Below are 27,110 nucleotides of genomic sequence, written 5' to 3'. Positions count from 1 at the left end.
ACAGCACGATCATCTCCACTTTTGCTCCGAGAAGTCCTACGGGATCTACTCCCAGGACTGCAACCGTAAACTCCCATTAGACTCAGAGATCTTTCCGGCAAAGAGGAAAGAAAGAAAGATTACAATCAGGCTGCCCTGCACACAATTACGCGGGGCTTAAGATCCAGCCTCTTAAAACTCGACGCAAGCAGCATCCGACTTGAAGGGCGACTTCCTTGCTCGCGGACAGCGAGGCGCCAGCCAGCAGCCATCGCAAGCCACGCCCATTTATGCAGATAGCCTCTCCACCGTCTTGGCTAAGGCAGCCAATCAGAGGTAGGGGGCGCGTCCGAAGCGCAGGACTTGCCCGGGCATGTGAGAGTCGCCAGATCAGCCTTTGCTTCCGGGAGCGACACGTGGGGATCTGACTTGCTTAGGTAAGGGGGAAATCGGCAAAAGGGTGGGGCGGGTCTCATCCTTAAAAGTTGGGGGTCGAGGAAGTAACTGAAGGCAAGAGGAAAAGTGGGGCTTTAGGAGGCGTTGGGAAGTTCCCAGGCCCCGTGAGGGGGTGTTATAGAAGATGGTCCGCATACCTATTTTGGATTACCCCTTATCTATTTTTAGAAGGGGGTATAATTTAAGTGAAACTGGGCTGGATCGGGGTGGGACTTGAGGATTTCATAAGCTGTTTTATAGCTGAGTAGTGGTCTGATTGAACTTTTTCGGGCCTTGATAACAGGGTTTGTTGCTCTTTTAAGTTTTCAAAATGTTAGATTTATTCTTTCTCCCTTTGGCCTGATTTTAATTGTGAGTTGCCTTGGACGGGTATTTGCCCATAAAGCAGCCTAAAATGGTTAAAGTAAATAAATAAAACTTTCCCCCACCCCATTCCACCTCACCATATGGGAAGGAGGAAAGTTGGGGGGGGGCAGCCAGCAATTAGTGGGGGGGGGCATCTAGTTCCTTATCCTGTCCTTACTTGTTTATTTATTCAATTTGTATACAATCCTTCACCCGAAGATCACAGGGCTACTCGCCACGTAAAAATACAAAATGAAACCACAAAATTCAAAATAAAACAAAATAACCTCCCTCCTCCTCACAGTAGCCAACCAGATACTGATAAGAGGAAGCTGTCTTACTGATAAGAGGAAGCAGGTTCATCTAGTATTGTCTGCACAGACTGGCAGCAGGAATTCAGCATCACATAATCAAGCTTACAGGTCCATTGATGCAAAAATATGCTCCTGGTCCCCCTTGCCCCCTAGCACTCTTTTTTCAGCCATTTTAAAGGGCTGGGCAGAAATGCTTCCTGATATACTTCAGATTACTTAGGGATATGGGACGTGGGTGGCGCTGTGGGTTAAACCACAGAGCCTAGGACTTGCCGATAAGAAGGTCAGCGGTTCGAATCCCCGCGACGGGGTGAGCTCCCGTTGCTCGGTCCCTGCTCCTTCCAACCTAGCAGTTTGAAAGCACGTCAAAGTGCAAGTAGATAAATAGGTACCGCTCCGGCGGGAAGGTAAACGGTGTTTCCGTGTGCGGCTTAGTCATGCTGGCCACATGACCCGGAAGCTGTACCGGCTCCCTCGGCCAATAAAGCGAGATGAGCGCTGCAACCCCTGAGTCGGCCACAACTGGACCTAATGGTCAGGGGTCCCTTTACCTTTTTACTTAGGGATATAGCAGTAGATTCCCATCTACCTGTTTCGTACCCCAGCCTAGGGAGGTAACATTGTCAATTATCTTCCAAAAGCAGGGGCTCTCTTGTGGTGGCCTCAGAGTTACGTAATGCTCTCCTATGGATAGTTCTTCTTTGGAGGCATGTGAAGATTGCACACACATAGCTAGGTTCTCTTTGTTAACATTTGTTACTCATGTAGCTTTATTGTTTTATAATGTTTATAAATGGGTTTATTTTACATTACGTTATGAACACATTGTTGTTGAAAGGTGGACCAGATACCTTTCATGGGATCATAGGACCAGAAATATTTTTTAAATAAATAGAACAATACAGTAAAGTTTATTTACTATTAACATTGATCAGGATTGTCACCGTTTTTAAACTAAAGACCCAACATCAATTTAAATCATTTTCTTTTTCTTCTTCTTTTTTTGCCTTTTATTGGCTTTGCTTTTTAAGATGATAAACCTGAGAGCAGAGCTTCCACCACCCAGCAATTGTAGGCACTTTGTAAGCAAGCAAGCAAGCAAGCAAGCAAGCAAGCAATAAATAAATAAATAAATAAATAAATAGAAGAATTATATTTTAAAAAAATCTCAGATGAGGTTTGGGGCATGGGGCAACTGAGGCAGGAAAAATAAACTGGCCTTTCGGAAAGGATAGGGTTCAGTATATTTCTGAATGATTAAAATGAGCTGCCAAGACCACTACCACCCCTTGCAGGGATTACCAGAGGTTATTGCCACGATCAAGAAGAAGACCGTACTAGAACCCTGTGGTCCTTCTGGTGTTGTTTTGGTACAACTCCCATCACCCCCAACCATTGGCTAGCTGATTGGGGCTGATGGGAACTGTAGTACACCCAAGATCTGAGAGGCACAGGTGTCCCATCCCTCACCTAGGACAATCTTATCAGCCTTGGTCAGCATGTCCAGGGAGTGATGGGAATTGTCTGGGGAGGAGTCCCTGGGTGAAGCCATTCTTTCCAAATGTCTTTTGCTGGACAACCTGAAAACTTTCCCTCAGGGTGGATTTGATTTAAATCAAATCGATTTAAATCACTAGTCAGTAAGACCTGATTTAAATCTTCTTCTTTTTTTACAGAAAGACTCATTCTTGCTGGTAATATTCTTAATATTTACAACCAGATGAAGGTTTCATTTTTGGAATAATAAATTTTCAGAGTAGTTTTTACAGTTAGATCAAAAATTACTGATTTGGTTATACTATTAGAAATACATTGACAGATAATTGGACAACTTTTCTGGTGTACTTTATTGGGAGGAGAAAAATAATCATTTCCTTAATAACAATTTAAATGTAGTTAAATTTATTTAACTGAAACAATAACATTATAGCATATGTATCCATGTTTGTTAACTGATGTGGTTAAACGGTTTTTTTAAAAAACAACAACAACCTTAGTCTGAGTTTTAGCACACATGAAAAACAAAACAAATCCTTATTTCCTGATGAATAGCCTTTGGACCATAATGTAACTTAAATAGAAAACTATCTTTAGAAAGATTTTTCCTCCAAAAGCATTTTATTTTAAAAATCCAATTTAAATTTTAAAAAATCTGATTGAAAAAAATTTGTGATTTTTATCCACCCTGCTTTCCCTGTTCCTGAGTGGAGAGGCGGGATATAACCATCCCACAAGGAGAGAGCGCCTTATTTGCTCTCCCCATCATGCCCCTCTCTGCCTTTTTGTGTTTGGGTCAGCCTTTCCACCCAACCTCCCGTTCCCTAAGTCTCCCGCATCTTCTTCTTCGTCTTTTTTTAAATAACTTTTTATTCAAAATTAAAACAAAGCATATTATCCAGAAACATATCATCCTTATTCTCCCCCATTTTTCCTCCCTCCTCCCACAGAACCCACCCCCCCAACTTCCCTCAGTTCCAGTCTTTGATTTCTCTAAAAATGCTGTTTTCTGCATGTTAAAAGGTAAAGGTACCCCTGCCCGTACGGGCCAGTCTTGACAGACTCTAGGGTTGTGCGCCCATCTCACTCAAAGAGGCCGGGGGCCAGCGCTGTCCGGAGACACTTCCGGGTCACGTGGCCAGCATGACATCGCTGCTCTGGCGAGCCAGAGCCGCACACGGAAACACCGTTTACCTTCCCGCTAGTAAGCGGTCCCTATTTATCTACTTGCACCCGAGAGTGCTTTCGAACTGCTAGGTTGGCAGGCGCTGGGACCAAACAGCGGGAGCGCACCCCCCCACGGGGATTCGAACCGCCGACCTTGCGATTGGCAAGCCCTAGGCGCTGAGGCGTTAACCCACAGCGCCACCCGCGTCCTCAAACTATTTAGCTGATTATTATCAATAAAAAGTTTGTGAATGCTTATTCAAAACCCGCCAAGGAGTCCAGTTCGCTTTGTTGCGTCTTCAAATACTTTGTAAAGGGTTCCCATTTAATCTTTATAAAGTCACACTTATCCTTGTCCCATAGCTTGTATGTCAGTTTTGCCAATTCTGCATAGTCCATCAATTTTTCTTGCCACCATTCTTTAGTTGGGGTTTCTTATTTCATCAGGATGCCGTCTACCACCAACTGCTCGCCAGGTGGGGTAACTCCGGTGCAAGTGGTCCAGGTGGGTAACTTGGGGATGGATGAAGAGCAGGACCTTGGGTGCCTCTGCCCTACGTGGGATCCTGGCCACGACAAAGGTTCCCAGGATGCTGAAACCTCTGGCCAGAAGAAAAAGAAGAGCCGCCGATACCAGCGGTTTATGGCGCGGAGGGCATTGGAGCAGAGAGGGCTGCAGGGGAAAGCCCTGCCGACGACCTCAGGCAGCTCAGAAATGGGTGGTGCACTGAAATCCTTTCGCTGTGAAGTCAGGCCTTGCGGCCAGTTGTTCCAGGAGGATGTAGCAGGGGCTCCTAGGGAGCCTTGCCTGCTCTGTCCGGTTGCGCCCGGCGCTTCAGTGAACCCAGGCAGGTGGCCGACATCTTCCCAAAGTCTCAAGGATCAAGTAGCCTCCCCTGGCGGAAAGGTCACCGGTTCCTTATCCCATGCGACGCCCAGGAAATGTGTGGCGCTTGACTGCGAAATGGTGGGCACGGGCCCCGCTGGGAGGACCAGCGAGTTGGCGCGGTGCACAGTTGTGAACTACGACGGGGACGTCATCTACGACAAATACGTCCGGCCGGAGCTCCCGATTGTCGATTACAGGACTCGGTGGAGCGGGATCACCCGGCGACACATGGAAAAGGCCACTCCTTTTAAGGTTGCACGGAGCGAGGTAAGCAAAGGAAGGGAGAAGAGGGGTTGAGGATTGGAATCCATGCAGCTGGAGAATTAGATGCTTGCTGCAGAACCAGTGTGGTCAGTGGTGAGAGGGACAGACTAGGACCCAGAAGACGGGCGTCAAATCCATGAAATTCCATGAAGGCTGCTGCTGCTGCTTCTTTGACAAAAATTGCAAACTGATGTGGAAAATGCATAGAGCTGATCTTCCAAAATTTGAAAAATGAGAAACTGAGAAACAGTGTGGTGTAGTGGTTAGAGTGTTGGACTAAGACCTAGGAAGCCAGGGGTCAAATTCCTGCTTGGCTGTGAAGTTTACTGGGTGATCTTGGGCCAGTCACTGCCCCCCAGCCTAATTTACCTTGCAGGGTTGTTGTAGGGATTAAATGAGATATTAATAATAATAATAATAATAATTGATTATTTATACCCCGCGCATCTGGCTGGGTTTCCCCAGACACTCTGGGTGGCTCCCAACAGAATATTATTAAAAATAATAAAAAAGTGAATATCAAACATTAAAAACTTCCCTAAACAGGGCTGCCTTCAGATGTCTTCTAAAGGTTGTATAATTGTTTATCTCCTTGACATCTGATGAGAGGGTGTTCCACAGGGCGGGTGCCACTACCGAGAAGGCCCTCTGCCTGGTTCCCAGTAGCTTCACTTCTCGCAGGGAGGGAACCGGCCGAAGACCCTTGGAGCTGGACCTCAGTGTCCGGGCTGAACGAGGGGGGTGGAAACTCTCCTTTAGGTATACTGGGCCGAGGAGGGAACCATGTATGCCAGCTTGAGCTCCTAGGAGGAAATGGGGAGATATAAATGCAACTAAATAAATAATGTTATCACTTCTAATAAGCACCTGTATTCCTTAGATACTGCACTGTACATTTAAGAAGAGGAACGAACATGGCCGCCAGCTTGCAGAAGCTGCTGAAAAATGAGTCGGACTGTCGGTCCATCTAGCTCAGTATTGTCTGCTCTGGTTGGCAGAGGGTTTCAGGCAAGGGGCATTTCCAGCCCTACCTGGAGTTGCAGGGACCTTCTGTGTGCACCCTTAAACTGTAGTTCCGGGACTCTTTAAACATTGGTATGACACTGCTTTCAATGTATCGTGCAGGTGGGGCCCACCTCCCACTTCATCCCTTATTCCCAACATACACACACCTGCACCTGACATTCAAGAGACCCTCCAAAATGACATGGGGTGTTTGGGCCGGGACTCCAGTGTGTGATCTGCAATAATCTTGTGGGCTCTTGCCCAATTGCACCTTTTGCAACTACTTCAAACCTTTGGTTTTCCCGCAACACTGACACCTCTGGATTTTTTTGTCGGTCACCCTAATTTGGCTCCACTTCTCTTGGCACTCAGCACCTGAGTTTGCTATTAAAGAGAGTGATACATTTTAACCTTCCTACTTTATTGCATCCTTCAAAATTACAATCGAGAAAATTTAAAAGCTCGTAATGCTCCCCGCACCCTTGTCGCTCGTTCTTTGAAGGCTAACGGCGCCTAGGTTAATTAGTACATCATTACCAGTTCGTTTCAAGTCTCTGAATACAAGCCTTCTAATGTTGCATTTGATTGGCTTAACCCATTTCACAGGGGTCGATTCCAGGTGAATAATTGCTGGCTACCTGTCTGTTGCAAAATGCTTTGTTCTCTTGTCTCTATTCCTGGGTTTGTATTTGCTGGCTGAACTTATCCACTTCCTTTCTGTTGATGTTTTAACACGTGTGTGCCCCCTCCCCCCCCCCCCGGTGTGCTATGGCTGGGCATGCCACTATTAGAAGATCAGGGTTTAATTTTCTTATAGTTGTGTCCCATTGATATAACCCAACAGCATTGCTAATGGGTTGCGGTGTACCTTGTGCTTTGTAATTTGCACAGATTTTGAGTCCAAAAGGTTTTGCGCTTTTTGTACAGAGCCATCAGGAATACAGTCATACCTTGGAAGTCAAACAGCTTAGTTTTGGCTCCTGAACGTCGCAAACCCAGAAGTGAGTGTTCTGGTTTGCGAACTATTTTTGGAAGCCAAACGCCCAACAGGGCTTCCTGCAGCCAATCTGAAATTTTGGTTTTCAAACATTTTAGAAGTCTTAACAGACTTCTGGAACAGATTTCGTTTGACTTCCAAGGTACGACTGAATTATTATTATCATCCTTTATTAATCGCCTTCTAAAACAACGTTTCAACATGCTTTACGTGTAAGATAAATGAAAACAGAAAAATGAAAAGTCCATTGGAAAGTTTGGTTCCTTCCGGAAAGTGCAGATAGGGGGCGCCTTTTAGTATCTCAACAGGAATGCTATTCCACAGAATAGGAACCTTCTCCTTGTGTATAGCTGTACAGATTTTCATATTACTGTTATTTTTACATTTATAGTCCATCTTTCCTCCAAGGAGCTTAAGGCTGTGTACATAGTTCCCTCTGCCATTTCATCGTCACAACAACCCTGTGAGGCAGGTTAGGTTGAGAGGGAGGGACTGACCTACTCACTGACCCATCATGGCTAAGCGGGGATTTGAACCCTGGTCTCCCAGGTCCTAGTCCATCACTCTGACCATTACACCATACTGGATCTCTTTATTTTTTCTGTCAATTTGTATTGCCATAGTCTTCCTATCACAATTCGCTTTGTAGCGGGTGTCCAGACCCCCATAGGAAATGGGCCAGGGTGAGTAATTTAACGGCTCTCTTATTCACAGGAGAAAAATCAATAGATAGGTTTGTTGTACTTTTGATACAAGCTTCTTTTTACAGTACAGTGCTACCTCGGGTTATATACGCTTCAGGTTACATACACTTCAGGTTACAGACTCTGCTAACCCAGGAATAGTGCTTCAGGTTAAGAACTTTGCTTCAGGGTGAGAACAGAAATCATGCTCTGGCGGCAGCGGGAGGCCCCATTAGCTAAAGTGGTGCTTCAGGTTAAGAACAGTTTCAGGTTAAGAACAGACCTCCGGAACGAATTAAGTACTTGACCCGAGGTACCACTGTATTTATTCTTCTTTTCACATAGAAATCTTCAAATCGGATCTTTTCTCCTAGACCTAGTCCCAGGCTAAAGAATCCCGTTCAGCCTCTGCCCCAGACCCACTAACTCCTGAGCTCACAAATCCCCAGGATTCCAAGCAAATATCCCCTCAAATCCAGTCACTTTACACAACATGGTTTGAAACAGTTTTAAAATATTTCTGACCCACCTATGTTCAGTCCTTTAAAAATGCAGAGCACAGCCTATCCTCGCCATCTTCCTAAGGCCCTCTGTTTGTGACGGCCGGTGGCTAAACGGCCTCTTAATTCTTGCAGATCCTACAGATCGTGAGGGACAAGATAGTGGTGGGGCATGCCATCCACAACGACTTCCGAGCCTTGAAATATTTTCACCCCCATGCCTGGACACGGGACACGAGTCGGAGCCCCCTGCTGAGGAAGAAGATGGGGCTCCCTATGAAAGCCAGTGTCTCTCTCAAGAGCCTGGCTAGTGAGCTGCTACACAAGAATATTCAGGTAATGTAAGGAGATGCCGTCCTCTCTCAGTTCCAGATCCAAGTACTCTTGGAGGAAACTTTGTTTTCGAGATCCATTTCAGTCAGGCTTTAGGTCCAGTTTTGGCACAGAAACTGCTTTGGTTGACCTGTATGATGACTCCTGTCAGGAGAGAGACAGGGAAAACGTGTCTCTGTTAATTCTCTTTAACCTCTTGGCAGCATTTCCTGCCATCAGCCATGGTTTCCTCCTGAAGCGGCTGTCTGAATTGGGGTGGGCAGCAGTGCTTTGCAGTGCCTCTTGTCCAACCTTGGTGGTCATCTTGAGGGGGGGTCATGCTTGGGGAGTGCTGTTTGGTCCTGTAGAACCTGCCTTCAGTGTGGGGTTCCTCAGGATTCAATCTTATCCCCTAATTCTCTAACTGTGGAATGCTCTCCCCAGGGAGATTCACCTGGACCCTTCATTACATATTTTTAAGTACCAGACAAAAATCATTCCTCTTCTACCAGGCCTTTGGATAATCAAACAATCCATGGCTTTTTAAACTCCGGGGGGGTGGTGGTGGTGGTATTATTTTGCTTGTCACTATGTTATGTATTTTTATATTTATAAACCTCCGTGTTGGTCCTCTGATGAAGGGCGGGAAAGAAATTATTAAATAAATTAACTTGTTAGGCAATCCTGATAGGATTCAGAGATAAGAGTTGTACTTCCGTTGAGCACAAAGGTTCATTTCAGCTATCATGGGGTATCTTCCTATATACATAAAAATGCAAGGCTGTCATCACGCAGCCCCCCCGTTGGAGGATTTGTAGTGCCGCATCGCAGTCCTGGATTTGCATGAAGACAGGGCAAAGGAGGCGAGCAAAGGAGAAGTTGGATTTTGAGATGTTTGAGATGTTTGAACAACATCATAGGTTTAAGTAAAGCAGGAATGGAGGAACACTGAGGGGCTGTGAGGATGTGGTGGAGGGGTTGAAGGAGCTGGGAGGATATCGGGGATGTTGGATGAAGTGGTAAATGGAGGGATTGAGGTTGGCGGGGTGAGCAGGGATGAGAGCCCCTAGTAGTAGAATTCAGTGCTATTGGACTGGCTATGATGTACTTCTTAAATAGGAAAACTTAGGATTGTTCACTGCAAATATATACTTTATAAGAAGTTGGTAGGAGTGGTTGGTTTTGGTCATTGCTACTAGATGGCACATCTGGAGGACTAGAACCTTACACACAGTTTGGTTGTTTTTCCCCCCCTTTCCCATCTGTTAGGTTAGCCGAAATGGACATTCATCAGTAGAAGATGCTCAGACGTCTATGGAGCTTTACAGATTGGTGGAGGTACAATGGGAACAGACACTGGCCAGTAGCCTCCCGCCAAGCCTTCCAAACAGCCCTCCAGATAGCAGCTGGGAGAGTGTTTGCTACATGGATGACCAGTATTGGCCCAAGGACTTTGACACAGGCTGTACATGAAGGTGCAAACTCTAGAACAGCTTTCCCCAACTTGGTGCCTCCAGGTGGTCTTTTTTTTTTTTAACTCTATCACGGCTAGTGGTGAGGGACAATGGGAGTTGTGGTTCAAAAGATCTGGAAGGCATCAGGGGCAGGGATGCTGCTCTAGAATGTGTGCTCTGGACTGTCACTTGAGAGTGGGGAGGCCATGATTCTGAACCTAATGTAGCAACTTTATTTATTGCCAAATTGCACAACCCAAGAATACACGATTCTACTGGTGATGAGAGGACTTCTGTGTTCTTCATTTGATCGAAAGGGGCTGCTTTAGGGTTCTTCTTCTGAAGTAAGAAAAGGGAATCTTCCAAAAAGAGAAACTGCCTATACTGGCCCTTTAGTTTGTTTTGGCCATAGAGAAGAGGTTGACCCTAGAGGATGGTGGTGGTGATAATTTATTATCTATATCCCACCCATCTGGCTGGGTTTCCCCAGCCACTTTGAGTTGCTTCCAACAGAATATTAAAAACACGATAAAACATCAAATATTAAAAACTTGGCATCTGATGGGAGGGCACCACTACGGAGAAGGCCCTCTTCTGCCTGGTTCCCTGAAGCTTCGCTTCTCACAGTGAGAGAACCGCCAGAAGGCCCTCAGAGCTGGACCTCAGTGTCTGGGCTGAACAATGTGGGTGGAGACACTCTTTCAGGTATACTGGGCTGAGGCCATTGAGGGCTTTAAAGGTCAGCACCAACACTTTGAATTGTGCTCAGAAACGTACTGGGAGTCAATGTAGGTCTTTCAGGACCGGTGTTATGTGGTCTCGGCGACCACTCACAGTCACCAATCTAGCTTCTGCATTCTGGATTAGTTGTAGTTTCTGGGTCACCTTCAAAGGTAGCCCCACATAGAGCACATTGCAGTAGTTGAAGCGGGAGATATCTAGATCATGCACCAATCTGGCAAGACAGTCTGCGGGCAGGTAGGGTCTCAGCCTGCATACCAGATGGCGCTCTACCTCCTTGGGCAGCTGTGAGTCCAAAATGACTCCCAGGCTGCGCACCTGGGAGAAGAGAGAAGAGGTCGGCAACATACTGTCCTGTAGGTTGTATCCACCTGCCAAGGCCTTTTCTTTCTTAAAAGCTTTCCCCATTGACCCTTTTCTTTCGGAAAACCTACAGGTAAGTTGCATGACAAGGTGGGATTGAACAGTGGGATTTGGTGGAGTGGGTGCACCTCTGCAGCCCATAGGTTGCTGATGCCTGCCTTAGGGACCTAACCACAGGTTTCCTATCTAATTACAAGGGTGAGTTAGAACCAAGCTCTGATTTATTATTGCAAAAGGGTTTGGACACTTGATTAGTGTGTGAAGCCACAACTGGTTCCTGTACCATTTTTCCTCTACATGCAAGCAATCCAAAATCTCATCGGGAATGTTCTTGCACAGGGAGATGTAGCATGAACCGATAGCTCATGGGTGCATCTAGAAGCGATTTCCGTGACGTTAATAGCTGAGGAAATTGCTGGTGTGGCCAGCCATGACCGACTGATTTGCACACCTTAAATTTTCCTTGAACGTGCATGGACAAAGAATATTTTGCACTACTTGTACAATTTGCAACAGACATTTTTGTGGGTTTTCCCTTTCGTACAAGCAGTAGCTGAGGTTGTAGAGCTGTCCTTGATTGCATTCTGCCTGAAAATACAAGATTGCAGGACTGGATGTCCCTTGCGGATAACGAGCACACAGACACACTATGCACATTGAAAATATGGTATCAGAGAAGAGCTGTAGTCTTACCTTCTCCTTAATATGGTTTTCTTTAAAAAAAAAAGTGTGTGTAAGGAACATTCAACGCCCCTGCTAGTGGTATGAAATGGCACAGTCCAGGACTCATGTTTCATTGCCTTATCTGCTGTTGGTGAGAACAGAGACCGGACTTAGCTTTCCCACTGTTCTATATTGTTACCAAACTGCTCTTGTGAACATAGACCTGGGACCAATAGCCAGTTCCCCATGCTGATTACTTAAGAACCTGTGGCCTTCCAGATGTTAGACTCCAGCTGCCATCATCCCTGACCATTGGTCATGCTGGCTGGCGCTGATGGGAGTTGGAGTCCCTGCAATATCTGGAGGACCAGAGTTTTACACAACCCTGACTTTAGAGCAATACTAGGCCCCAAAGCATGGGACGCGGGTGGCGCTGTGGGTAAATGCCTCAGCACCTAGGGCTTGCCGATCGAAAGGTCGGCGGTTCAAATCCCCGCGGCGGGGTGCGCTCCCGTTGCTTGGCCCCAGCGCCTGCCAACCTAGCAGTTCGAAAGCACCTCCGGGTGCAAGTAGATAAATAGGGACCGCTTACTGGTGGGAAGGTAAACGGCGTTTCCGTGTGCTGCGCTGGCTCGCCAGATGCGGCTTTGTCACGCTGGCCACGTGACCCGGAAGTGTCTCCGGACAGCGCTGGCCCCCGGCCTCTTGAGTGAGATGGGCGCACAACCCTAGAGTCTATCAAGACTGGCCTGTACGGGCAGGGGTACCTTTACCTTTTAGGCCCCAAAGCAATCCCCCTTCCTGCAAAGACCTTATGCCCTAGTCCTTTACAGATCTTTCACAGCGTCATGGTTCGTTCCTGCCAATAAGGACTGGAGCATTTTAAGGCTCTTCCCAGCACTCCCCCTTTGCTAGGACTCGCTTGTAGTAGAATATTTTTTAGCAGCGGCTGGAGGTCTTTGCTTTCTGCAGATCCTGGCTCAGGTACAGCACCATATGTTAAGAGCAAGGTCTCCTTTGTTCCTTGAGCTTCTGGGACATCAAGATAGCGGAAGCTCTAGCCGTATCCCATGCAGGACCTGTCTGCCATACATCGCAGCGGTCTGCAGCTCTCAAGCAAACTAATAGCTGTGCCTTCTGCACCGGATTGCAGGTAGCGCCTTGCTTTTGATGCAGTTTCCAGCTGGCTGGACTTAACAGGCAGCACACCTGGCTTGCTATCAGATGGACAGCTGGCACAGAAAACACACTGGGCTTGCCATCAGACAGGAGATTGCTGGCTCTTTCCTGGCACAGGGCACAAGCCGTTTGAGATTCCTTTGTGTTCTGAGTGATGCTGGACATCTAAGCCCTTGAAAAGACTACCCCCATCCCCAGCCTTCTGTGACTGGGCTGCAGCTGATAGATGAACAAGTACTTTGCTTCCCTTTGTAGTGAGGAGGGTCTCATCCACAGTATTATTTGGAGCCCGAACTTGTTTTTCTGCTGCTTCTCCATGGCCTCCTGAGGTCTAGCACCTTGCACAGGGGTTGGTTTCAGAATAATTGCTTTTGGAGACCATATTGAGCTCCCTGGAGGAAAGATGGGATGCAAACGGAAGCAATAATAATAAAATTACTCTGGGAAATTGTGAGCATTTTACAGCCATTTTTGCAAAGCCCATATGGGTGTCACTCTCCCCCCCAAAAAACCCCCATGATTCTTCCTAATACAGTGCTACCTCGGGTTAAGTACTTAATTCGTTCCAGAGGTCCGTTCTTAACCTGAAACTGTTCTTAACCTGAAGCACCACTTTAGCTAATGGGGCCTCCTGCTGCCGCCGCGCCACCGGAGCACAATTTCTGTTCTTATCCTGAAGCAAAGTTCTTAACCTGAAGCACTATTTCTGGCTTAGTGGAGTGTGTAACCTGAAGAGTATGTAACCTGAAGCATATGTAACTTGAGGTACCACTGTAGTAATAATGATAATAATAAGCTTAAAGAAGGGAAGTGTCACAGATAGACCTTCCTGACTGAAATGACACCCTCCCTGCTTCATCGAATTTGTAGTTTTCCACAAGGGACTCCCTTTTCAGACACCACATCCCAATCAGTGTCGCTTTCCAGTGCTGAGGGAAGAGAATTATTCCTTATTAGATTCATTGGTTGCTGGTCCTCTGAGTGACTGTCATTTAAAAACATACATTGTGCCATTAAAAATCAGTAGGAAACGTTAGCATTGCTCTACAGGCACATACAATTCACATTCACACATGCCTTCATTAGCACACTAACAGCAGAACAAAATTGGCTCAGTCCACCCAAAGCCTGAGGATGAAAGGTAAGTCTTACCAGGTGCCCAAAAGATGACAGTGAAGGCGCCAGGCAGACGTCCCTGGGGAGAGCATTCCCCGGATGAGGAGCCACAACTGAAAAGACCCTTTCCACTGCCACCTGCCACCAAGTCTCCTTTGGAGGGGAGGCCTATAGTTTGGCCTCAAAAGAACATCTGAGGGTCCAGGTAGGTTCATAGCAGGACAGGAGTTCCTTTCCTGACACTGTGAGCCACAACTGTCTAAATCACTGAGCCTCTTAGGCTTGCCAGTTGGCAGGTCAGCGGTTCGAATCCCCTTGATGGAGTGAGCTCCCATTGCTCTGCCCCAGTTTCTGCCAACCTAGCAGTTTGAAGCACGCTAGTGCAAGTAGATAAATAGGTACCACTGCGGTGGGAAGGTAAATTGCATTTCCGTGCACTCTGGCTTCCGTCACAGTGTCTTGTTATGCCAGAAGTGGTTTAGTCATGCTGGCCACAGGATTGAGAAAGCTGTCTGTGGACAAACGCTGGCTCCCTCGGCTTGAAAAGTGAGATGAGCAGCACAACCCCATAGTAACCTTTGTCTAGACTTAACTGTCCAGGGGTCCTTCACCTTTTACCTTTTTAATTTTTCACCATAAACTTCAATGGTAAAACAGGACAGACCCGCAGGACACATGCAAAGCACATCATGGGAACTGTAGTTTCCCCATCCACACTTACAAATCACAGTCTTCTTAACTAACTACAGTTTCCAGGATTCTTGGAGGTGCAAGTCATGTTTTAAGTATCTTGTGTGGAGCTGCCCACAGTCGTGTCAAATTTTCCCACCGCATCTAAGGAAGAGGAAGGTAACTGGCCCTCCAGATGGTAAAGGTAAAGGGACCCGTGACCATTAGGTCCAGTCGTGACCGACTCTGGGGTTGCGGTGCTCATCTCGCTTTATTGGCCGAGCGAGCCAGCGTACAGCTTCCAGGTCATGTGGCCAGCATGACTAAGCCGCTTCTGGCGAACCACAACAGCGCATGGAAACACCGTTTACCTTCCTGCTGGAGCGGTACCTATTTATCTACTTGCACTTTGAGGTGCTTTCGAACTGCTAGGTTGGCAGGAGCTGGGACCGAGCAACGGGAGCTCACCCCGTCACGGGGATTCAAACCGCCAACCTTCTGATCGGCAAGTCCTAGGCTCTGTGGTTTAACCCACAGCACCACCTGCAACTCCCAAAATGCCTCTGCTTTGCATGTAGAAGGTCCAGATTCAATCCCTGACATCTCCTGGTTGGATCAGGAGAGAAATCTTTCTGAAAACCCAGGGAGCCTCTGTCCATCCGGGTAGACAATAGTGAGCTACATGGACCGCTGGTCTGACTCATTATAAGGCAGCTTCTTATGTTCCTTCACAATTTGTCAAGATGTATTCCTCCACCCTCTTCCTTGCGCTTCACTCCATGGTGCTTTCCACAGTGGGTGGGCTGGGGGAAACTGTGCCTCCAGCGAGGTTGCCCCAGCTGCCCGATTCTCAGCCTTGCTGCTTCTGAAAATATCTTTACAGACAGCAGGGAGGCTTCCTTGCTTGCTCCCTCCCTCGAAGCTGCCTCCCTCCTCACCCGCCCCGCAAATAATCATCTGGCGCAGTTGTGGAAATGATGGTAGCCTTCCTTGAAGCGAAACACTCATCGGGGAAGGACATGCAGAGATGACGTTTCAAAATGCCAGCGAAATGTATTATCATTTCTAAAGATGTGACTCACTTAATGATTAGCTTTCCAGTGGGGGAAGAAAAGGGAAAGCAAGCCTCCCGTGGGCTGCAAAAGCATCAGATGTTTTTCGTTCTGCAAACAGAGTAGTTAAATTGCGAGTCCCTCTTGGTCTCTAACCGGCTGGATTCTGCAAGCCTCGGAGGTCTGTGTAGGATTGGGCCTTCCTAAACTCCTGAGTTTCTTGGCCCCTCAATAAGCACGTTTCATTCATTTTTTTATGTAACAAAATACCCATACCGCTTGATTGTAAGAATACCTTCTAAGTACCGTATTTTTCGCTCTATAAGATGCACCAGACCACAAGACGCACCTAGTTTTTGGAGGAGGAAAACAAGAAACAAAATATTCTGAATCTCAGAAGCCAGAACAGCAAGAGGGATCGCTGCGCAGTGAAAGCAGCAATCCCTCTTGCTGTTCTGGCTTTCTGTGATAGCTGCGCAGCCTGCATTCGCTCCATAAGACACACACACATTTCCCCTTACTTTTTAGGAGGGGAAAAGTGAGTCTTATAGAGCAAAAAATACGGTAGTTTACAAGAAATTATAAAAGTCAATATGAACACAGCTGTGAATGAAACAAAGCCAAGAATTAGCAATATATAATCACCAGTACTAGGAATCGTAAGATGTGAAAAAGCAGGGAATCAATTTTATTGTGGAATCAGCCTTTGGAATGCTGAGGTTCTTCACTGGCAAGGGAGGTGTGCTGAAGTACATACACTTTATTCTCTGAGGCTCACAGCTTCGTAGCTCATGGTTTCAAGCCATGCCTTCAGAACTTCTCTGCTACCCCTAGGCCTGATGCTTTTCCTACAGCTTGGTTGCCCTTTCTCTCTTTCAGCAGTGACACCAAAGAGGAACTCCTTCCACCTTCTTAAATAAGACTCTGCTCAGGAACGAGATCAAACAGTTTGTTTATTGCATTTGTCCCATACTTCCTCCCAAGGAGTGGGTATACATGCTTCTACCCACTACTCATTTAATCCTCACAATGACCCCATTGGGTAGGAGGGCTGGATTTAGGTTTGATGAGGCCCTAAGGCATGGGTAGGCAAACTAAGGCCCGGGACCTGGATCCGGCCCAATCGCATTCTAAATCCGGCCCACAGACGGTCCGGGAATGTGCATGTTTTTACATGAGTAGAATGTGTCCTTTAATTTAAAATGCATCTCTGGATTATTTGTGGGGCATAGGAATTGGTTCATTTTTTTTTTTTCAAAATATAGTCTGGGCCCCCACAAGGTCTGAGGGACAGTGGACGGCCCCCTGCTGAAAAAGTTTGCTGACCCCTGCCCTAAGCTACTGAAGGTAATGGACCCTTTACAGTGGTGCCCCGCAAGACGAATGCCTCGCAAGATGGAAAACCTGCTAGACAAAAGGGTTTTCCGTTTTGGAGGTGCTTCGCAAAACGAATTTCCTATGGGCTTGCTTCACAAGACGAAAATGTCTTGTGAGTTCCTGCGGGGTTTTTCCCCTCCCCCCCCTTTTTCCCAAGCCGCTAAGCCGCTTAACAGCTGATCCGCTAAGCCCACTAAACCGCTAATGGGCTTGCTTTGCAAGACGAAAAAAACGCAAGACGAAGAGACTCGCGGAACGGATTCTTTTCGTCTTGCGAGGCACCACTGTATATGTCTAGCTGTCCTTTGTCAACAACAAATTGTCTCTGTTTTTGTGTTGAATATATGCTATATGGTAATTTATGGACCTAATAGGTCCATACACAACACAAAACACTGTTGCTGTATATAGGTTTTATTTGTTTTTTATATCAAGGAAATGTACATCCAGGTTTTTTTCCTTTATTTTTTTTTGGGGGGGGGTCCCCAGGAGAGTGGGGCCCTATAGCTTGTTTAGCTTATATGTAAATCCAGCACTGTCTGAGAGGCAGCGGCTGGACCAAGTTCACCCAGTGAGCTTCATGGTCAAATGGCAATTTGAACCCTCATCTCTCAAGTCCTGGTCCTGCCTTTCTCAACCCTAGATGTTGGACCACAACTTCCATCATGGCCAGTGGTCAGATTATGGGAGTTGTAGTTCAAAAACATGTAGAAGCACAAGGTAGAGAAAGGCTGCTCTAACCACTGAGCTACACTGGCCCTCACACTGTTGCATTATCCCCCTCCCCCTCTGCTCCTTTGGCCACCCTGAATCCAAAGAACTATTATTATTATTTAAATGAAACCCTGGAGAGCTGCTGCTGTCAAGAATGCTGAGCTATATGAAGCCTGCAGTGGGTCTGGGTGTTAACCTGAAGGTTGGTGGTTCGAGCCCACCCAAGGATGGCTGTGGGCAGGATTCCTGCATTGCAGGGGGTTGGACTAGATGACCCTTGAGGTCCCTTCCAGCTCTACAATTCTGTGATTAGAGGTGGAGCAACGGTCTGGCTTAAAACAAGGCAGCTTCCTATAGATCGCTCATTCATTCACACACCCTCTTGCAATTTTCGAACAGCTCCTGTTTTTGTACAGAGAGTCAAAGCAAGTCAATTTTGTGTGTGTATGTTTCACATGGAGCTGAGCAGATGGGGAAACACTGCTGGTTCTTTACAATTATTCCCAACAAGTTTGCAAACTCCAGTTTTCAGAAGCATGTTTCCGTCTCGCTCGACATTCTCTTACCAGCAGCACGCTCGTCAATACAGAGCTGGATTTCTGAAAGGGCGTTTGAAACGAGGACGCTCTCAATCGATGGCTGCTAATCAGAAGTGTCTATGGAGTTTGGACCCCAAAGCGCCAGGGAGCCCCCACTGGCACAATACAAAGGTGAGCCATTATCACCCCCAGAGCTGGGAGAGATGTCACCTCGCCACCATCACTTGTGACCCATTTCCAGCAAAAACAGGTTTTTTTCCTGTACGCTGAAAAGCCGAGGGGTGTCTTTCAGAGCCACAGTATCCTCAGACCCAGGCCAAGATGTTTTGCTAGCCTGGGGCAAAGGATGAGATAGAAGCTGTTGCTGTTAACCCCATTAGTGGAGAGTGCTGTTCTGCGCAGGTCCTGCGTGCTGGCTTCCCAAAGGCATCCGGGTATCGGCTTTGAGTACAGGATGCTGAGCTAGATCCAGTTCATATTATGTTCATGACCTCTCTTCCCTCCTTTCCATGCATAGAAACCCAAAGGATTGGCAGCGGAATCATTAATACAACCAGCTGGCTTAAGGGTCTCAGGGCAGGAAGAAGGGACACAGAGCTCTGTCCTTTACCGCTGGAAATTAGGAAGCTGCCTTAGCGTTAGGAAGCTGTCAGACCATTGGTCCACCTTAGATCAGTATTACCTGCACAGACTGGCAGCCTGTTTGTTGCAAATATTAATACAGTGGTACCTCGGGTTAGGGACACGGGTGGCGCTGTGGGTTAAACCACAGAGCCTAGGACTTGCCGATCAGAAGGTGGGCGGTTCGAATCCCCGTGACAGGGTGAGCTCCCGTTGCTCGGTCCCTGCTTCTGCCAACCTAGCACTCCGAAAGCACATCAAAGTGCAAGTAGATAAATAGGTACACTCCGGCGGGAAGGTAAACGGCGTTTCCATGCACTGCTCTGGTTCGCCAGAAGCGGCTTAGTCATGCTGGCCACATGACCCGGAAGCTGTATGCCGGGTCCCTCGGCCAATAAAGTGAGTTGAGCGCCGCAACCCCAGAGTCGGTCACGACTGGACCTAATGGTCAGGGGTCCCTTTACCTTTACCTCGGGTTAAGTACTTAATTCGTTCCGGAGATCCATTCTTAACCTGAAACTGTTCTTAACCTGAAGCACCACTTTAGCTAATGGGGCCTCCTGCTGCTGCGTTGCTGGAGCACGATTTCTGTTCTCATCCTGAAGCAAAGTTCTTAACCCGAGGTACTATTTCTGGGTTAGCGGAGTCTGTAACCTGAAGCGTATGTAACCTGAAGCATATGTAACCCAAGGTACCACTGTATAGCACAGTTTGAAGCAACTGGAAATGTAAAAATTGGCTCCTTTTGGAAGCAATTGTTGTCCAAGCCCATACAAATATTACAGTCGTACCTTGGAAGTCGAATGGAATCTGTTCCGGAAGTCCGCCCGACTGCCAAAATGTTTGGAAACCAGGGCGCGGTTTCTGATTGGCTGAAGGAAGCTCCTGCAGCCAATCGGAAGCCATGTCGGACGTTTGGATTCCAAAGAACGTTCATAAACCGGAACACTCACTTCCAAGTTTGCGGTGTTCGGGGGCCAAAACGCCCGAGTACCAAGGCGTTTGGGATCCAAGGTATGACTGTGTTCAAATTTTTACTAGCAGAACTCTTCAAAACAAAACAGAATAGTACATCCAAAACATCCATACAATGTCTTCTGCTGTCCAGCGCAGGCTCAGCATCTTGGGCCTGGAAGGGCAGAAGTCAGGGAGCCCACCAGTAGAGGGAGCCAGAGCCAGTGACAGGTAGAGTCAGGTAAATCTAAGGTTGTCTCCAACTATCTGCCTGATAAATGGAACACTGAGACTAAGGACGAGGAAGCTGCCAGACAGTACATCCCCCAGGCTGGTTGAGAGTAACAAGACAGGCAGGTGGGGGCTGGCGGAGGGCAGACTGAGTTAGGTAGGGTCATGCCCCATTCACCCTCATGGATCAGCCTCCAGTTGGTGAGTCTTTTGCTGATGGGTTGCCCAGTGCCAATCACCGAAGCCAGACCCAGCAGTATTCATCATCATCCAGTGAAAAGTTCCACATGATTATTTCGACCAGTCACAATGCTGAAGGCACAGGATCAGTCCTGGTCAGTTGGCAACCTTAGCAACTGTTGTACCCAAAGTTAGTCCTACTCAGAGTAGACCCTCTGAATTTAATGGATGTGACTTATTAGGTCTATGAATTTCATTGCACCTACTCTGAGTTAAAGGGACGCGAGTGGCGCTGTGGGTTAAACCACTGAGCCTAGGACTTGCCGATCAGAAGGTGGGTGGTTCGAATCCCTGCGACGGGGTGAGCGGGGTGAGCTCCCGTTACTCGGTCCCTGCTCCTGCCAACTTCACAGTTCGAAAGCACGTCAAAGTGCAAGTAGATGAATAGGTATCGCTCCGGCAGAAAAGTAAACGCCGTTTCCGTGCGCTGCTCTGGTTAGCCAGAAGCGGCTTAGTCATGCTGGCCACATGACCCGGAAGCTGTACGCCGGCTCCCTCGGCCAATAAAATGAGATGAGTGCCGCAACCGCAGAGTCAGTCACGACTGGACCTAATGGTCAGGGGTCCCTTTACCTTTACCTTACTCTGAGTTAAAACCTAGTTGGACACAACTCAGTATATAGTGGGATAAATTACGGGGGTGATAATGCTAGCCTGCTTTACAGGGATGTTGTTAGAACTGTACCAAGCTATGTAGTGCTCTGTGCATCTGAAAGCAGCAGCCACAACAAAAGAGGCATCATGGAAATATGGTTTAATTTGTGCAGAAGTGTCCAAATCACAGATCTTGAGTTTTTGTTAGCACATAATTTAGACTGCCCTGATAGAGAACATATTTTTTTCTAAGTGCAAAGTAGATACCACCCTCGTTTTTCTTCCAAATTATTTTTTATTATTTTTCCAGATTATTACGAATCAAACCAAATTAAATTAATTTAATACAATTTCTTAAAATCAGGTTTCCTGCTCCTGTTTCGAACATATGTGAAGGAGTGTGAGGGAGCAGGTGCTTTTCCGACTCATTTCCCTCAGACCTGCCTAATAAAATAGCATGGTAATTTCCTTTTTGTAGTGAGGGCACCCTGAACTTCAGCTTGGAAAGGTTTCGACTGCCATTGGGTTTAATGCATGCAGCTTTTGTGCTCAAGGCTTTCAACGGTCTGATCTCAATTGCAGGCGGCTGAGCCCTTCTGCTAATTCAAGCCTTGAGATGCATACAGTATCTCGCAGCGGAATGTGCTGGTAAATGTTTTGTGAGCGCTGGGTTGTGCTTAGCAAGATGGGCAGGCTACAGTGGGTGACTATTAGTCTCCTATGAACTGATCTACGCCTCCTGGAAAGTAGGGGGAAGTCTGAGGCTAGAACCTGCAAAAAACAATGATTATATCTGAGAAGCAAAAGCAATTGCTCCCAATACATATAATTGGGTGCTGTGTGTCATGGGAAGGGTCATATCACGATGAACGGTGCCATCAAGCACACCTTCATCAAGAGCATGAGAAGAGCCAATGTCCCATCAAATCCTGCATCCTATAATGTTACAGACTTCTATCACATCCGCCCTTACTTTCATCTGAATGAAAAGGTCCCAAATGCTGCAACCTTTTCTCACTGGGGAGTCGAAAGGTGGCTCATCCCACCAGTGGCATGCAATGAAATATTTTGTAGGGGAACATTTAGGGCCAGAGGTGCCAGATTTCAAGGGCAATTGGGGTGGAGGGTGATGTTGCATGCATGAGCATCACACCTTCCTCCTCCTGGGACCGCCTCTCCTGGTATGCCCCACGGAGGACCTTAAGATCCACACATAACAACACTTTGGAGGTCCCGAACTGCAAGGTGGTTAGATTTGTCTCAACTAGGGCCAGGGCCTTTTCAGTACTGACCCCGACTTGGTGGAATGCTCTGTCACAAGACACCAGGGCCCTGCAGGATTTGACATCTTTCCGCAGGGCCTGCAAGATGGAGCTGTTCCGCCTGGCCTTTGGTTTGGACTCAGTCTGACCCTTATGTTTCCCTCCCCTGGTGGTTTTGATTTATGGGCTACTACTAAAATGAGGCTGCATTTTAAATTGTATTTTAACCTGTATTTTAATTAACTTTTTTTTTCTATTATGTTTTATTATAATTTTATTGGTGTTAGCCGCCCTGGTTCTGGCCGGGAGGGCAGGGTATAATTATTATTATTATTATTATTATTATTATTATTATTATTATTATTTACTAAGCTTGGCAGAAGCTTCCTGGGCTTTGGGAAGGAGGAGCCAGACTTTAATACTTGAATACTCTAATTTACCAGGAACATATAGGGGACTAAGCGTAGTCTATTGACTGCATGCCATTGCATCCCATTTTGCTGCTTAAGTAGAAAAGGCAAGTGCTTCACCGCCCTGCCTCGATCTCTGCGCCACCCTGTCTCTGCCTCCACTGCCGGTGGAGAAGTGGTGCTGGTATCAACTCTGATTTGTGGCGAGATCTCGTGAGACAGGTTGCGGAGCGGGCAGGATGCTTGTGGGAGCGCTGCCTGAGGCAGCTACTTTACCCTGCCTCATTGGTGGGCCAGGTCTGGAGGAAGCAATCTATCCCCTTGGTCATTTTGGTTTCCCCCACGGAATAGGGCCACCCCTATATTAAATGGGGAGTAGAGAGAGAAATGCAGGCTGGCATTTTGACGCCAACCGCGTTGTTTGTGTACTGCAAGGGTTTCCAAACACCTTCGATGGAGCATGCTTACAAGCTCGCTGATCATACAAAGATCAGAAGAGTGTTTTGGGGACAGGGCTTGTGGGCTTACCCCTGCCCCTAATTTAAGCCTTTGTGTGTCCAGGTGAATGCCTGGCAGGACTTCTAAAACAAAAGCCTGCCAGAATCAAAAAGGGCTTCAGTAACTGGCGGGACGTGGGTGGCTGTAAGGGACGTGGGTGGCGCTGTGGGTTAAACCACAGAGCCTAGGACTTGCCGATCAGAAGGTCAGGGGTTTGAATCCCTGCGACAGGGTGAGCTCCCATTGCTTGGTCCCTGCTTTTGCCAACCTAGCAGTTCGAAAGCACGTCAAAGTGCAAGTAGATAAATAGGTACACTCCGGTGGGAAGGTAATTGGCGTTTCCGTGCACTGCTCTGGTTCGCCAGAAGCGGCTTAGTCATGCTGGCCACATGACCCGGAAGCTGCATGCTGGCTCCCTCAGCCAGTAAAGCGAGATGAGCGCCGCAACCCCAGAGTCGGACACGACTGGACCTAATGGTCAGGGTCCCTTTACCTTTAACTGGCGAGAAACAGGAAGGGAAGTGACCAAGGCATTCCTTAATCTGCAGCCACTGAGAAGCCAGGGAAAGGGACGTATCTCAGTGGTAGCACATCTACCTTGCATGCAGAAGGTCCCAGGCTGGGATAAAATCCCACCTGAAGCCCTTGAGAGCCACTACTAGTCGGTGTGGACAATATTAACTAGATGGCCCAGTGGTCTGAGTTGGTATAAGGTGGCTTCCTAGTTTCCTAAGGCCCTGTGCCCCTTTACAACATGCTTCCAGATGGGCTAGGAATGGCTTAGAGCTCCAGGCCAGAAAGGAGGAGGCAGGGACCAGGGCAGGCATCAGCAGTTGCCCCTGTCAAAGTGCTGGGGCACTGGCAAGTCAGTGCCAAGGATGTCAGGTGCTGATGCCAACCCTACCCCATGCATGTTCACTACACTGGCTCTCAGCAGAGATCTGTATTAACAAGCCGCAAGATTGCTTGTGTTTGACCACAAAAAGCAGGGCACCTCTATTCTTAATTTATTGTTTCCTCTGCAGTATCAAGTGCATTGCTTGACCGGATGACTAAAATTGATTTGCATGAATATGCATTGATTTTTATGCAAATATCGATGCTCTTTGGGTTTGCGCGCACAGGGCAGTTTCCTAGATATTTGTTAATAATGAAAGGGAACAAAGGTGGGCGAAAGGAGCTTTTATCATCCAGAAATATTGCCGCAGCTGCTGGGGCTGATAACCGGCGATGATGTCACGGAAGTGACATTTCTTTCCCCACCAATGAGGGAAGGCTGGCTGGCACACATTCATTTGCTTTCTGTCTAGCAACAACCTTCTTCGTGAGAAACAGGCAATGTTTCGAGTTGAGGCTTCAACCCAGCGTTTCACGGTGAAAGAAAAGCTTGCAAAAGAATAAAAAATGAATTTGCTTGTGGAAGATGATTCCTTGAACTTACATTCACCTCTGGCAGCTCTTGTGTTGCCTCCACAATTTTCTTAGGAAGTCAAAAGAAAGGCGTAAGCAGCAGGGACATCGAGGCACCCTATTGTCTGTGGCTTCTGTTTTGCAGAAGAAGAACCGCAGATCCTTATCGCATTCATCCCCACAACCTCCATCTTTGCCTGTGTAATCTTGCTTAACTTTCTAGCACCTCTTGCCCTCCCAAGTGCTATTCCCAAAGGGTGTGTGCTGATAACAAACCTCATCAAACCTAAAGGACAGAGAAACCTTGTGGTCTGGCTTCACATCCTAGGTGATCCACCGCTACTTTAAATATACTGTTCCTGGATAATGGCATGGCCATACTTTTTCTCAGGGAAATGACCCAGAAAGACTGGTTGATGCTGAGCTAACAATTTGAAACAGCTAGAGAACTCTTTCAAGCAGGGTTTTTTGTGCGAGTGCGGGGTGGGGGGGATGAAAGAAGCTTCTCGGGAGGTAGCACATGCAGAGAAACACATAAAGAGGAGGGAGCAGGTAGAATTAGAGAGTTGAAAGGGAACTCAAAGGTCATCTAGCCCAACCCCAAGTGCTACAGCTCTCGAGTCTGCTGCCTGAGGCCAGGGGCGGACTTTGGACATTTCAGCAATGCCCCTTGTGAGCCAAAAAATGTGCCCCCCCCCCGCCTCTCGCCTTCTGTTTTGCTCAGTTCACTATGTCGTAGTTGCAACTCCCTGCAGCGCCCCCTAGGCTTGGCACTCAGCGCAGCAGAACTGGTCATGCCACCCTAAATCTACCTCTGCTGAAGGAGCTGCCTTGCTCTGTCCAGCAGCAGGACTGCCCTTGCTGGCTGTTCCACCAAGGCTGACAAAATATTTTTTTAAATTACTGTAGCAGGGTTCAGAGAAATCCCCTCACATGTTCAATGATTGTAAAAGGTAAATGATAAAGGACCCCTGGACTGTTAAGTCCAGTCAAACTATGGGGTTGGGTGCTCATCTCGCTTTCAGGCCGAGGGAGCCGGCGTTTGTCCACAGACAGCTTTCCAGGTCATGTGGCCAGCATGACTAAACCGCTTCTGGCGCAACAGAACACCATGATGGAAGCCAGAGCACACAGAAACTGCGTTTACCTTCCCACCACAGCTGTACCTATTTATCTACTTGCACTGGCATGCTTTCAAACTGCTAGGTTGGCAGGAGCTGGAACAGAGCAACGGGAGCTGACCCCGTCGCAGGGAAGAAAGCCACTGACCTTCCAATCGGCAAACCCGAGAGGCTCAGAGGTCTAGACCAGGAGTCAGCAAACGTTTTCAGCAGGGGGCCGGTCCATTGTCCCTCAGACCTTGTGGGGGGCCAGGCTACATTTTGAAGAAGAAAAAAATGAATGAATTCCTATGCCCCACAAATAACCCAGAGATGCATTTTAAACAAAAGCACACATTCTACTCATGTAAAAACATGCTGATTCCTGGACTGTCTGCAGGCCAGATTTAGAAGGCGATTGGGCAAGATCCGGCCCCCGGGCCTTAGTTTGCCTACCCATGGTCTAGACCACAGCGCCACCTGCATCCCCTATACAATGAATGTATGAGAGTGTCATGGGGCTGTTGCGGGCTGTGCCCGCACCGGCAGCCAAAATACATGGGAGCAGTATTTCCCTCCTTTGTTCACATTCAGAATGTGTGAGAAAAGGCCCTACATTTGTGCCAGCATACATGTATCCAGCAAATCCTGAATTGTCCTTAAAAATATGTCAGCATGCATATAAGGCTTCTTCTCACACATGCCCGAAGGGGAGGTGTGGCGTGGGGTGTGTGCACAACAATGATGCTTGCCCCCTGGGGGAAACCCCATCTTACCCCTCAACCAGTAGCGTCTGGTGGGCTGGCACCAAAGGAATCTCACAGCTTCTCAACATGTGTGGAGCCAATCCAACATTTCAGGTGCCAAGTGCTATGCTGAGTGCCTGCCCCCTCCCTTGTCAGTAACTGACAAGGCCTTCACGGCCTAGGACCCTCGTACCTATGGGACCGCCTCTCCCAGTATACCCCACGGAGAGCCTCAAGGTCCATAAATAGCAACACCATAGCTGTCCCGGGCCGTAAGGAAGTTAGATTGGCTTCAACCAGAGCCAGGGCCTTTTCAACACTGGCTCCGGCTTGGTGGAACGCTCTGCCCCATGAGACCAGGGCCCTGCAGGATCTGACTTCTTTCCGCAGGGCCTGTAAGACAGAGTTGTTCCACCTGGCCTTTGGCTTGGAGCCGATTTGATTCCCTCCCCCTTTTTTCTTTTTTCTTTTCCTTTCTCCTCCTGTGATGAGGCTGCATTTTAATATTTTAATGTTTCAATATTTTAATTGTTGTATTTTAATCTTGTTTTTAAGTTGTATTCATTCAACTTATTTTTATTATTGCTTGTTAGCCACCCTGAGCCCAGCTTTGGCTGGGGAGGGCGGGGTATAAATAATGATAATTATTATTATTATTATTATTATTATTATTATTATTATTAACTGGCAACTACCAATGGTGTTGTGAAGCTGGGGGAGTAATGAAGACCCCCTCCCCCACCACTACTGCCCTCAACAGGTGAGGTTA

At 47.5% G+C, this 27,110-nt stretch overlaps 1 protein-coding gene across 1 annotated transcript; it reads left to right on the top strand.

The window, feature by feature from the left end:
- The first annotated feature begins 383 nt into the window (after nt 1-383).
- AEN (apoptosis enhancing nuclease) lies at nt 384-10,144 on the top strand. Its single transcript, XM_083412239.1, has 4 exons — nt 384-416; nt 4,184-4,914; nt 8,232-8,432; nt 9,678-10,144. Exons 2-4 carry the CDS (start codon nt 4,207-4,209, stop codon nt 9,879-9,881), a joined length of 1,113 nt encoding a protein of 370 aa, XP_083268365.1. The 5' UTR covers nt 384-416; nt 4,184-4,206; the 3' UTR covers nt 9,882-10,144.
- Nucleotides 10,145-27,110: the final 16,966 nt, after the last annotated feature.

This window comes from Podarcis tiliguerta (genome assembly GCF_965153285.1).
Source record: "Podarcis tiliguerta genome assembly, chromosome: 14".
Taxonomy (NCBI): Eukaryota; Metazoa; Chordata; class Lepidosauria; order Squamata; family Lacertidae; genus Podarcis; species Podarcis tiliguerta.
The sequence above is the reverse complement of the archived record's forward strand: the minus strand, read 5'-3'. Positions and strand labels throughout refer to the sequence as shown.